This window comes from Columba livia, chromosome 3 (assembly GCF_036013475.1).
Source record: "Columba livia isolate bColLiv1 breed racing homer chromosome 3, bColLiv1.pat.W.v2, whole genome shotgun sequence".
Taxonomy (NCBI): domain Eukaryota; kingdom Metazoa; phylum Chordata; class Aves; order Columbiformes; family Columbidae; genus Columba; species Columba livia.
In genome coordinates, this window is record NC_088604.1 from 91,827,761 (window position 1) to 91,840,988 (window position 13,228).

Below are 13,228 nucleotides of genomic sequence, written 5' to 3' on the forward strand. Positions count from 1 at the left end.
CTTTCCTCAGGTTACCAAACTCATACACTCTCAGGTGAGTAGTCTCTACCAGGCCTGTTCTTAAGCAGATGGTTTCAAAGGTTTTTTTCAGGAATCATTGTAACAGGCAATACACTTTTCTCTCTGATATTGCAGAGATGTTGTGGCTTACAACTGCAATGGAAGTTTGTCACAGAATCACAGAATGTCAGGGATTGGAAGGGACCTCGAAAGATCATCCAGTCCAATCCCCCTGCTGGAGCAGGAGCACCCAGATGAGGTCACACAGGAATGTGTCCGGATGGGTTTGAATGTCTCCAGAGAAGGAGACTCCACAACCCCCTGGGCAGCCTGTTCCAGTGTTCTGTCACCCTTACTAAGAAGTTTGTTCTCATCCATAGGTAGCTAACAGCTTGCTTTTATGCCACCAGCCTTTCTTTCCAACAGTGTAATGAGATACTAAATTTTCTATTTAAAAATAATAGAGGAGTAGGTTGATACTTTAACTAAAGAAATCAGGTTTTCTTCCCTAAAACCACTTGGTTTTACTCTTGCAAGAAGTTTCACCATCAATCCGTCATAGGTATGTGTTGGCACTGGTTAATTTTTGAGGGACATGAATGTAACCCCAAATTCAAGGGATTCATTGAAATGCAATCTCATATCTTCTTGCGACGTCTTACTCACTTTTCCTGTTCCAGTGAGAGGCAAGCACTTTTTTTTCTTGCTCAGCTGGGATTGTTGGATGGCTCATCACATCTGGCAGGTTTTATTTGATTCCCAAAATCTGAGAGTTTGCTGATATGCTATGTATAAAAATTTCACCTTGTATGCACCAATGATATAAGGAAAAATTCCGTAGACTCTGATGAACAAAACAAAGACACTACTAGATTAAGACAGATACTTTAAGTACAGTTAATTTTTTACTTTATTTGTCCATTCACCCATCTTCCCGTAGTAGGACACACAAGCTGGGTAATTTACTGGCTGCTTTTTCTGTTTGAAAACTCTTCCAGGTTAATAGAAACCAAACATGACTAAGTTAAGCTCTATAATCTATACTTAGACATCTAAAAAGATATTATATGACTCCTCAGATCAGCAAAGCATCTGCAGAAACCTCAGATACCATAACTTGTCACTAGCTGTTCCTGAGCATGAACGCGCTCCAGAGAATTCAGCCAGCAGCAAAAACTGTATGTCTACATTTCCTTTTTCCTTCACCATCTCCACCCTCATTTCTGACATACTCCTGATACCAGAGTTGGCAGGGGAGAGCTTCTGACTATCGATTCCTGCATCAGAGCATTTGCTGCTATGTTCTTTCCCTTAAGTTCCCCTCATTTTTCCATATCCCCATGTCTCCATCTTTTACCTTGTAGCATTTAAAATAGTGGGGTGGAGGAAGAATCTTGCTTTCCATTTTGGGTCTGAACTGCTCAGTTGTTACTTTAATTATCATGTGACCAATTCAAGAGCAACCACAGAGAAGTTTACTTACGAGTCCTGCAGGCTTCAATGATCTTTGAAACCTGTAGTTTTAAGTGATAATTTTTAAAGATCTGCTGTATAAGGGGATGGAAGAAGTTCTTGTTAAAATGTAATGCAGTTTTAAAAGTCAAATTATCTCGGCAAAGCAACACAGTGAAGCACCAAAATGGTAAGAAATCTTCAAAGCAGAAATGAACCTCTTTAAAGCAGCTTCTTAGAGACCCTGTTCCCAAGTCTCAGAAGTTTCCAATCACCTATTGACAATTTAATATTTTTGTGAAGATGAACTCTTAAATATCAGTCATGAAGGCACAGAAGAAGGGGGAAGGGAGGGGAAAAAGTGTCCTGGCCAGGCATTTCCAGTAGGTGCCCAGGAAACACTGCTTCCCAATTTAGCCAAGCTGAGATATGTATGAATCAGGTTCTCTGGAAACACTAAACTTCATGCAATAGTTGACATGAATATTTTGCCTTTCTATCCCCAATGAGCAGTATGGATTCAACAACAGAGGTGTTGAGCTGCACATAGTAGCTCTGCATTGCTCTCTCAGAAATCTTCAGAGCCAAGAGATGTTTCTGGTGTTCTTCAGAAGTTCGCTGGGGACTAGCAATGAAACCCCTTTTTGCAAGAGTAGTCCTTTTGCTACCTGACATCAGGTGATTACAGAAACTCATAGTAGATTCTTCCACTGTAGCAGTGAAAGAGGAGAGGTGCTTTCTGTGGTGTCTTCAGCCAAAGGTAGGGGAAAGAAGAATGGCCCTCATAAAGGATTCTGCTCTAGAACAGAAAATGTGGTTTAAGTCTTACTATTATAATTTTAGAGAGCAGTGTTAAAGCCTTTAAGCCCGTTTGTTGCAAAATCTGGTTCTGATGTTTCTATTGGTTATGGTTAGTATTTGTGGTCTAACAACGTGTTATGAAAACACAGATGCATTTGTAGCTCTAGCTTCAGACAGTTCTTTAAAGAGTGTTGTAGACAGGGTGAAATTTGTACTACGAGACTTGGATGCGTCAACAATAGCTGAGAAATATCACTTAATAGAGCACACCAAAGGGTTGCTGCTGCTGCCCTTGTGCTCTGTTTGTGGCCCTGAAATGTCAGAACTTAGCAAAAACATCTGACATCCAGCAGGTGCAGAAATGCACTACAAGTTTGGAATTAAAAATGCTATTGCTGTTGATTTAGCTCTGTTAGAACAATCTAATATAAAGTGAAGTTCACACAAAAAGTAAAGCACTGTCTTGGTTTATTTTTCCACTTCATTAGGACTTAGCACTTCTTTAAACTGTTGACAATTTCAGAGTGTCCACAGTCTACTTTTAAATTGACTGTAGTCCAGTTCAGAGAGTGCAGTATGTAAAGCCACTTTTGTGAAGTCTGTTTATAGCAATGGCTTCAAATGCAAATGGTCTGTTGTCACTCACCTGAAGCAAACAAGAGGTTGAAGGAAGAGACAACTGAGGATGCTGGAATTCCATTAAGAGCATTGAATGAAGCAGCCTGCACTTTTCTGTAAGGCACCTGTTGTCCGAATTGCCACACTGATACATATGGCAGTTCTGATGTCACTTTGTTGCTACTTAAAAGAAAAAGCAATTGAGGGCAACACTAGGTTCATTTTTTGCTGATCTATTTCCTAGTCCTTAGCTGTTGTATTTGGATTAGCATCTTTTCGTGCAGTGTTAATTGAACTGAAAAACTCTATAGTAGTCATCACTTTACATCATGGTTGAGATTAATTGGCAGAAGCTGAGAAGTTTGTAGTACCATTACCTATATCTTACTTGGTCAGAAAATCATATGTCAATATGTCTTGCATATCTTTCACTACAATTTGTTTTTACTTTTAAGTACTTCAGACTTCTGTGGAGTAAACTTAGTGTGGAATCATCAGGAGGTTCCAATTCATGTGCTAATGGCTAAAATCAAAATGCTACTTCATCTTGGAGTACCATAAACCAAAGAAAACCTGGTTCTTTACATATACCTCTTGTGACACGCAACAAAACTGAGATAAATACAGATGTCTCAGAAAATCTTAACTTTATTTTCCATGTTTACGTTTGAAAAATATTGCATACAGGGGATACTCAGATTAGTGGGCCTGTCTACACTTAAAATAATGTAAAATGCATTTTTTTAGCATACAACAATTTTTACGCTAAGTAAATATTACTTAATAGGAACAGAATGTTGGTTTGGAAATAAAATGACATTAATTATCTGAATAATGTTTCAGAATGGAAATGAAAAATACATAAAGCATTTCTGTTAGAAGTATAAAATGTATTGCTGAAAGTCAGTTGGTATCTTGATGATTGTTTTTCATTATTCTGTTGTTCTTCAAGTCACTTTTTAACACAATTTGGCCATGCCTATTGCCACTCTGCTAGTCTTCAGAAAAATTTATTTTGTAACTACACAGAACAGTTGGTCTGGGAGGCCTGCTCTGTGCTTGTTCCTGGCTGTAGGTCTGCAGAGTTAAGCTTATCTCAAAGGTTAAGGTAGTTGCCTTACAGGAATGCAGGTTAGTCCCTACAGTATTTAAATTGCTGTCTTTAGAAACAAACAAACACACCCAAACTTTTCAAGACTTACTCTGTAAGATATTAATATCTTATCTGCAAGATATTAATGTTTTTCAAGTGTCAGACTGGTAGAATAAATTTGCCAATGTTTTGAGATTACTATCTAATTCTTAAACAATTTTTAAAATAGTTTTCAGCACTTAATTATGGCCATTTAAATAAAGCTATTCTAGGTGATGTTCAAAAGACGAAGGAATTGCACATCCACTTCTTGTTGCCTCTAGCCCTCTGATGTGCAGTGGGTCTGCAAGGATTATGGTGAGTTATGGCAGTTGTAGCAAAAAAATAGAAACTAACTTCTTTTGTCACGGTTGCTCGATTTTTTTCGGAATGCCTATTTCAAGTTGGTGGTGTACTTTTAATCACCGCATGTGATTAGGATCCTGGCTTCATGTGTCATCTGAGAAGTGGCACCTTAAAGCACACCCCCACTGAAACAGAACAGGATCGCTAGGGTGTTAGTAGACACATTGTGACACATCCTTTCTCTGCTTAGCCTGAGGTACCTGAGTTGCAGAACAAGATGGTATAATTAAAGAGCAAAACCTTATCAGCATCCTTTCTAGGCGGTGGAACTAGTATTCCAGACACCCCATTCACCTTTGACAGCAATGACTTTTGGAAATTGTGAAGTTCCTGGGTTTATTCCATGTTTTGATAATAGACTTTTCAAACATGTTCCTGGGTTTACTGTGTGCATGCCTGCCCATCCGTTTGTTTTGGGGTATTTTGTAGCATAATTTTGATCTGTAGTACCTGTAACTAACGATAAAAAGTAACTTTGAAACAATATTCTGCTTACGTTGTTTTCATATCATTAGGAAAAAGTGAAATTGATGTATTCCCACTTTATACTGAATGCTGCAAACATAATAGATAGTGCTGATATAACTCAAATGAGTTGATTGACTGCCATGTGATTTAGCCAATATGACTGTAAATATTAGCAGAGATACCTCTCAGACTTTTGTAACCAGAAAAATAATCTGGATAATCTTGGGTATAGTTCTTGGTAGTTACTCAAGTAAGTTGAAATAGGACTATAAACTTTCACACTATTTATTCCTCACACACCTCAGAGTGTTTCCTTCTTTCTGGTATTTGCTTTCGGATCTACTACCTACTGTGAAAGTTCTGTTGTAAAAGAAGTTGCTTTACATGAGTAGAAGGGATAGTATCTAGTGTTTGAGTCTTTTTAAACAGAGGTAGAAGCTTGTTCCACGTTAGTGTGGTTATCATTGTTTATTTAATGATATGTTTTCTTAATGTAAACCTTCATGGTGAGATCAAAGGCAGTTATGCTTGCTATAACTTTAGATCACAAATCCACAAAACCAACTTCTAGTTACAAATGCCAGCCTGAAAAACTCACACTTTCTTCTCCTCAGCATGTGCTTGTCAACACACACATTCTGTACAATGTGATAAGACACTTTTAGTTAACATGTGCATGCAACCAAAATAGATTAAAGGCATGTACTGAAATTTTTAACACAGTACAGACTAAACAGGAATTTAAGGCATGTTAGAAACAGGGAGGGAAAGTAATTGTGCTCATTTATTCAGTTTTAAAGTGAAACAAAAACTATTACATAGCTTTCTAATTGACAGTCAGAAATGGGTCTTTTGAAATAGTAAGCATACCAAAAAAATCAGGTTTAGGAATATGAAAAAGTACTAATCTAAAGGAGGAGACCAGTTTACTAGGAAAAAAGTAATTACAGGAGATTGCCTCACTGTACTTGCATTTGTATAATTAAACTTCCAGCAGTCAGCTGCTAACTTAATAGGATCCTTAAAACCTTTATTAGGGTGTTGCTCCTTTGACCTATAAGAATCTGGCCTTTATGTCCTTATCAATGTCTATGTAATTCCCACTGCATGGGACGCAAGTTACAGACTTGTAATAAATGACAAAACTGTCATGCAACCAGAATTCTGGTTTAACGAGCTACATGCATAGTACAGCAGAGCCAGATGCCTTGCTGGGATCCTGCAACATGCTCTGCTTTCTGTGCAACATGCTAATAAGCATTCTCACATCACTTCATAGGTGTTCTAAAGAGCGCTGAGGAAACTAGCTCCTCTGTGTCCTGAAAGGTTAGCAATTCCTATTTCAAGTCCTTATTCTTAAAATGAGTTCTAATATATACTAGAAAACTTGCAGTTCTGCAGTGACTGTTCAGCAAGCCTAAAGAAATCTCTCTTAAGTCCTAACAAATGCTGCCAGGCAAAAAGAAAATTTAAACAAATAGCAGAAGTCAGGATCATTTTGCATTAACCACTGGTCATGCTCTGTCCCTTAAAATACCATTTTTGTGCTTGTTAAGCACGTAGGGGGAGATTTGTTTTTGCCAAGCCGCTGTTCAGATTCCTAGTAATCATATACAGGTTGTTAAAAGTGCCTTTTTCTGCGTGCTTTTGATATGTAAGCTAACTCTTCTTGTATCAGGGTGTGAGGATGGTACCTGATGCTTCCCAGCTGCTGGGACAAACAGGGCATTTCATGACAGTTTCCTGAAGAATGTTCTGTCCTGTCTCCTGCGTTCCCAACACTTTTCTCTCCAGATCCTTCTTCCCCCTCAAAAAAAGTGCAGTTAAATGATGTTGCCCAACATCTTATTCCTCTGCTGCTGACCCAGCCTAGACATGACATCAGTACTGGGGTAGGATATGTCAGCTTCCTCAGCATAAAGTAGGAGAAACTGCGCTAAATAGTTCTCAGGGGACGAGGAGTATATTACAAGTTGCATACTTCAGACAAGCAGAATGCAATCTCTTAGAACAGGCAGACAATTGATATTAGCTGCTTAGATTTTTATCACTTAGGGGCAGTTCATACCAAGTCAGGGAAGGTAAACCAAGTTTAAGAGATAACATAAAAGACAGGGCAAAAGCAGACCAATCAAGCAAGTCAAATTCATTTTAAAAGGTCCAGTGGAAAGTGATTTGGTCTCAGAAAAATGAGGCCAGCAGCTAATGCAAAATAAAGCAACCCACTTTCATAGACAGACAAAAAGCATATGCAAGGGCTGTTATTTTAGTGGAGCTGATGTGCTTAAGAGCCACATCTTAATCTGTAATCTTTGATAACTTGCAGCTTTAGATATACCCATGGGTGCATCTGGCTGTATGTAGCTTAAAGGCCAGCAGTCAAGAATAAAAGGTGCAGAACTAGTATAATTACTCATTTGTTAGAGGTTTTTTTTGCCCTGCCTTGAGGGTTAGAGAAAATAGCATAAGGACAGCAACGCTCTTAAGTCCAGGCTTTTAACTCCTATAGTTATGGAGTTTTCAAAAGGCCAATCAAACTGCCTTCAGAACTGTTTTGGGCCATCTGACCAGCATAACAAGAACAAGTACCTGGCCTACTTCTATGCCACTAGAAGGGATGAGGTGGTGCTTATATTCTGTCTCATTCATAGAGTGTTTTACAGTTTCTTCCCTTTGCCCCGTCTTGGCCAGCTGCCGCTGGTGAGGGTTAGATTGCAGAGGTCAGAGACTCATTTGTTTGAGACAGCGTGAAATTTCTGTAAGGTAACAATGATTTTTAAAAAGCAAAGCAAAAATTGAATATTTGAAAGACAGACAGAGGCATAATTAATACTAACATTTACATAACTGTTGAAAAATCATGTTCCAAGTTGTAGTTCAATCAGGTAAAAGAAGCTACAACAGTCAGAGATCATTTTAATCATACCAACAATTGCCCACTATACACAAAATAGCAAAGGATACAGGGTCAATGGGTCATCAGGGATATTGACTCTCTAGTAAAGAGAACATGAAAAATTTGGCATCCGATGTCTACCTATACTTCTGAAAAGCAAATGGGCAACTACAGATTCACCTAATGTAGGTAAAGTTTAATGAAGGATAATTGATCACTCAGAGAATTCGATGTAAAAAGACTACTGAGTTATGAAGTCTCTGCCCATACTTTTCTGGGTATTAGAGTGGTATTTGACTTCATCAGTGGATAAGAAAGTAGGACTCCTGTTGCAACTGAATGTTACTGAGTGAACAGCTGGGGTTGCAGGGGCTTTTTTATTGTTTTGTCCTTTAGACATGTGTAATAAGCAAAATGCTAGAAATAACTTAATTACATTTCATTGAAAAGCTGAAAAAATCCACCTGAAGTGTAAGTTTAGCCAAGGCCACAAACTCATGTGAGTTTTAAATATACATAATATCTTACCATACCAAAGCATCTCAAGGCTTTTTATAGAAGATCTATAATACCACTGTTAAATGAATGAAAACAAGCAAGTCTTTGGTTTGAGAGGCAACAGCCAAAATATTCAGCAACAAAAAGAAATCGCAGAGACAGGATGTCCAGAAATGGAAGAATGAAACAAGGTCAATAAAGAGTACCTAAGGCACCTTGCTTACAGTCATCTTTGCTACACTCCTTAAGACCTCCAAATAATATATAAAACTGCAAATGCTAAGGAATGTGAAGATGAAACAGCTGAGGATAAAATACATTACTCTTATTCCTAGTTAAAATTTCTGTGATCAAAGGATGTGAATAAATATATTTTTCCAAGCGATAATGAAGTACAGAGAATCAGAGCTAGAATAATGAATGAAAGGAGGAATTAGTGCCATTAAGTTCATTTGATATTCATGAATTGCAAACCAAAAGTAGAAAAGAAGGCTGGACACTGAGAAGTGGATATTTTCTTTAATAATGCCTAGTGCATTTCTCAGTCTCAAGTACTACAGAAGGTGGAAATATCCCCCTTAATTTAAAAATTAAAAAAAAAAAAAGGAAAATTTTGAAGGGGAATGGGAATTCAGTTTATTCTACAACAAATATTTTTAATCACCAGCACAACTGAGGCTTCCATCAAATGCCGTATGTAGTTGACTGGTAATATAAGCTACATCTGAGGACAGACCGGTTATGTTTTGACCACTCCTCCCTGCAAATCAATACCAATTAAAAAAAAAGGAGGGGGGTATCCCATTACTTCTTTGCCTCAGTACTAGATGGTTTGTGAAAGTGAGTCAGCTGTATTGAGTCGGCTTCCCTGTTCTTATACTAGGAAGTAGAGTTTATCATTAAAGCTCACTTTAACATAACTGGCTTACTACATGTTTGCTGAACTGGGGGCAAGATGTTCAGTAAGTTTCAAAATTTATGTTCCCTCCCTACTGCCAGCCAGAGGGAAATTGATCCCTTTGCCTACTTTTCAAGACAAAAAAAAAGAAAAACCTTCTATCCATCTCAGTCTCTGGCCTTATTTGAATATTAGTTCATTTATACACACCTCTAAAAGTTTCAGAACACCATGAGAGACTGGAAGGAGAAATCACCATCTGTAGGTTTCCAAATGTGTGCAGTGGAACAGAAAGTCAGCTTAGCTGAACACTTTGGGGGATATAAATACTGTAATGTTTTTCACATAGTTTTGGGAATATCAAACTGAAGTCTGCAATAGCCAGAAGCCTGGTTACATTTTAATGCATATTAATTAAAAACTGTACAACAGCATTTAGTGTCCACAAAGATGATTGTTACACTTTTTGGCATTATTTGGAAAGCATGTCAAGCTTTAAAGTAGAATAAGACGCTACTGTCTTTCAGTACCTAGCTTACACTGAGAATTTGTGCTCACGACGTACAAAAAACCACAAAGGCTCTCCTTGTCGTCTGCTTTTACCTTGTGTTCTCCCCTCAGGTATGGCCCATCTCCTGTTCCCTCGGAGCGACCTTTGGCTATGTGGCTGGTCTGATTATTGCACCTCTGTGGATACACTGGAACCGGAAGCAGCTTACATATAAAAGCAGATAACTGGAGCAAAGAGAGACAAGGTATTTCTTTGTGCAGATTCCATACAGACTGTGCAAAAGTTGTTGTTTTTATAAGATATATATATATGTATAGTCAAAGCAGAAGACTATCCAAATTAAATCAGAGTATTTCAGGCCAAGCATCTCCACTCAAAATCATATAGATGCCATTTCAACATGGTGCAGTTTTTGCTTCCTCTAGACTATGTAACCCTGAGAGATTGTACCTTCCAGTCTGAATAAAATATTTCTAACAGATGTGGTGGCTTCTTATTACAAGTTCATTGCGTTTGATTTTATTCCTGTGGAATTCACCAGCTGTAGAAGGCAGAATCATGGTTTCAGCTTTCAAACTTGTAATAAGTTCGCTGTGTATTTAATGCATTGTATTTAAATTCCGTAGAATTTCACAGTAAGCCTGGCCATTGTCAAATGTATCTCACGTGATCAAACAGCAGTTTATGCATCTTGAGCCTATTCTTTTCTTCACTGTGTGTTTCTTTGGAGTTAGAATGGCTATAATAGCTTCATCAAAAACGGTCTTCAGTCCTTTCTGTGTTAAAGCTGAACACTCCACATAGCAGTAGGCTCCTATCTGTCAAGAAAAAAGTTCATTCAATAGCAATATTTTTCAGCTGCTCAGTTCTATCTGCATTATTTTTTTTCTGTAGTGACACCACAATGTTTGGCTGCAGTCTAGAAAAGTCATCCGAGTGTACTTCCCCCTGGAGGATAAAAGACTTGTGTTTTGGCCAGAGATCTGGAATGTACTTAAGTTGGTTTGGTTTATAAAGGGAGCATACTAAATAAGCTCTTTAGATTAGCAGTGGAGTCCTAAGGTATTTTTGATAGCTAAACAGCAAAAAATAATTACAGAATTACATGACTGATTTATGTTTCAAAAATAAGGCTCTATGAAGAAGCGCTCTGATAAGCATTATCCATGCAGTGTGTTAAAATGCTAGTATATTATTCTCAAATAATGTCTTAAAGATGCCGCCAACTTTTTCCTAGAGTAGGAGAGGCCACTTCCAACTTCAACCACTCTGTCATTTTAATTCTCTCTGACTAATGCTCATGTAGTTTTTATCAGTGTCTACACAGAAAGTTAGAACTATTACTGACAGGGAAGTGCTATTGCACAGGTCTACCTGTTAGCTGTATTCAACAGTATAAGCACATACTGTTAACTGGTAACCAGACATAAAGTTTCTATATGTTGACTGGTAAAAGAAATGGGTGAAGTGGTAAAGGAAGAAGTCAATTCGAAATAGGCTTTTCTGCTTCTTTGCTACTTGGTTTCATGTAGGAGGATCCAGTTTACCTCTTTCGCTAACTTCTGTCCTTGCTCCACAGATATGGGCTTCTCTTTCATGTCATTCAGTCTTGCCAGAGTTTTTGGGTCATCGCGAAGATCAATCTAGTAAGAAAGATTGCAGTCACGTTGGATTGCTTTTTCTAAACAAAAGTCAGCAGACTATATGATACCCTCTTTGTAAAGCAGAACTATTTATTTAATGGAGTATTACATGTATAAAAATGGATTTATGTCATGATTCAGATTGTGAATCCTTCCTGATCCAAAAGCCCTGGCAATTTAAGCTGTGAACTACTACATTTAATCCAGAAAGAACAAATATTTATCCTGTAATTCAGCTCTTCAATTAGATGTGATCATCTCAGAACACCAGAAAGTATATCCAGCAGTGGAAGAAAGATTAACCCAAACATAATACCAACATGTGGGTCACTTTGTAATTTAAGCTCAGTCCACTGCCCACAAGAAGAAATTGTCTCACTTTTCCTCTTGCTCCTTTGCTTCAGCAAATATTGGATATGACTAATAGCTGCAGACGCAAGTAATTCCAGTAACATGAGTATGAACAGACAGTTTTATTTCATAAGTCCCATGACTTTACAGAAGGTCACACAGAGATGCAGCCCATCTTGCATATATTTTAACAAAATCGAGGTCGCTCATTAGAGGACAACACATATGCAGGTTCCTCTGCCACTTGTTAGGAATGTTCCTCCAAAGCCAGAAGGAGATGCTGCTCAGGTCCTGTTGGGCCTGAACTTCCAGCACACAGAAAAGGCACCATACAATGATCTGGGTTGTTTAAATTAAAGTAGAACAGAACCAGATGTACCTGTGTTCCTACTAGTAAAAAGGGAACATTAGGTGCATATTCCTTCAACTCCGGTACCCACTCTTCCTTCACATTTTGAAATGAAGCAGGGTTTACCACTGAGAAGCAGATAAGGAAGACATCGGTCATGGGATAAGATAAAGGTCTCAGACGGTCATAGTCTTCCTGAGAAAGAAAAATTCTGTTATCTGAAATATTAAATTGTTGCTTACATTTTGTTAATTTTAACAGTTATATTCAGGAACTATATGCATATTTCAGGAATTCTGATGAAGCAAACTTTCTGAATGTTTACAACTATTCCAGGTTAGTTAGTATGGCAGAGCAAAAATCTGCATATAAGGGTAATTATATGTGAATATAAACAACAAAAAATGTTTTGTGTTAATACTGGTGGAAAGTGGTGGTTAATACTGGTGGACTACCCTTTAAAAAGTTTTCACTTCAAGAAAAAAAAGAAAGGCTTATGATTCAAACATACTTGTAGATCAAAGATTCCCATTTGTTTGACCAAAGATAAATACACAGGTGTGACTGCTATAGGGCCATCCAGGTTATACAAAGCCAGGCTAAGTTGAAGTTATTTAATGCACTTAAATTAGATGTTTTCTTTTGAATCATATGCAGAGATGATATTTAAGTCCCTCCTTAGAATTTTCTTTCTGTCTCTTAGAAACCTTACCGTCCTGTTGCTAATGATGAGGGCAGACAAAGTAACGATCAGAAAAGACTCTTGTCCAGACTGCTTTCTGTAAGCAAGCCCAGCACAGAGTGGGGAAGGAACAGAAATTAAAGATCAAGAACACTGTCAGGTGAACAGTAATGCTCTCTGGGGCAAAGGGGAGAGGGAGGTAGCATGAAAAGATTATTATTTGGGTTATTCAGAGCCATAGCATTTAAAGCCACCAGTCCTACAGCCAGGGCATACAATATCCTGGCCACAGAGGCACACAGGAACATTGTCCCTACTGTAAAACAGACAGAATCTCTCTAACAAGAGAGAAAGAAAGTGGATTTTGCCATGGTTTTTAGCTAAGAGCAGGAGGGAGCATTCCCCAGCTTTTCTCTGCAAGGCTTCCTTTTGTCTATGGCAGTGAACCAATGCCCTACCATTCCTACCTTAGGCTTCGTGGTTTGTGGGTTTTTTTAAAAGAAGAGAAAAAACAACAACAAGAAGAAACAGAGATAACCAAGACTGAGCCCAGGCATTGCAGA

At 38.0% G+C, this 13,228-nt stretch overlaps 2 protein-coding genes across 6 annotated transcripts in view; one reads left to right on the forward strand and one right to left on the reverse strand.

The window, feature by feature from the left end:
* The window catches only part of PIGF (phosphatidylinositol glycan anchor biosynthesis class F), a 20,752-nt gene extending 10,631 nt beyond the window's left edge, over positions 1-10,121 (forward strand). For 2 of the 3 annotated variants that reach the window (XM_065058181.1, XM_065058182.1), the window contains exon 6: positions 136-10,121. In XM_065058181.1, coding sequence (XP_064914253.1) covers positions 136-258 — 123 coding nt within the window. In that variant the 3' untranslated portion in view covers positions 259-10,121. The remainder of the gene's footprint in view (positions 1-135) is intronic. The other variant, XM_065058183.1, reaches the window with a different exon arrangement.
* RHOQ (ras homolog family member Q) overlaps positions 3,502-13,228 on the reverse strand; it is a 24,687-nt gene continuing 14,960 nt past the window's right edge. Inside the window, exons 3-5 of one of the 3 annotated variants that reach the window (XM_065058189.1) lie at positions 12,014-12,178; positions 11,188-11,283; positions 3,502-10,454 (exon numbers count right to left, since the gene is read on the reverse strand). In XM_065058189.1, coding sequence (XP_064914261.1) covers positions 10,422-10,454; positions 11,188-11,283; positions 12,014-12,178 — 294 coding nt within the window. In that variant the 3' untranslated portion in view covers positions 3,502-10,421. Of the gene's footprint in view, positions 10,459-11,187; positions 11,284-12,013; positions 12,179-13,228 lie in introns of all 3 variants that reach the window. The other 2 variants (XM_065058187.1, XM_065058188.1) reach the window with 2 other exon arrangements.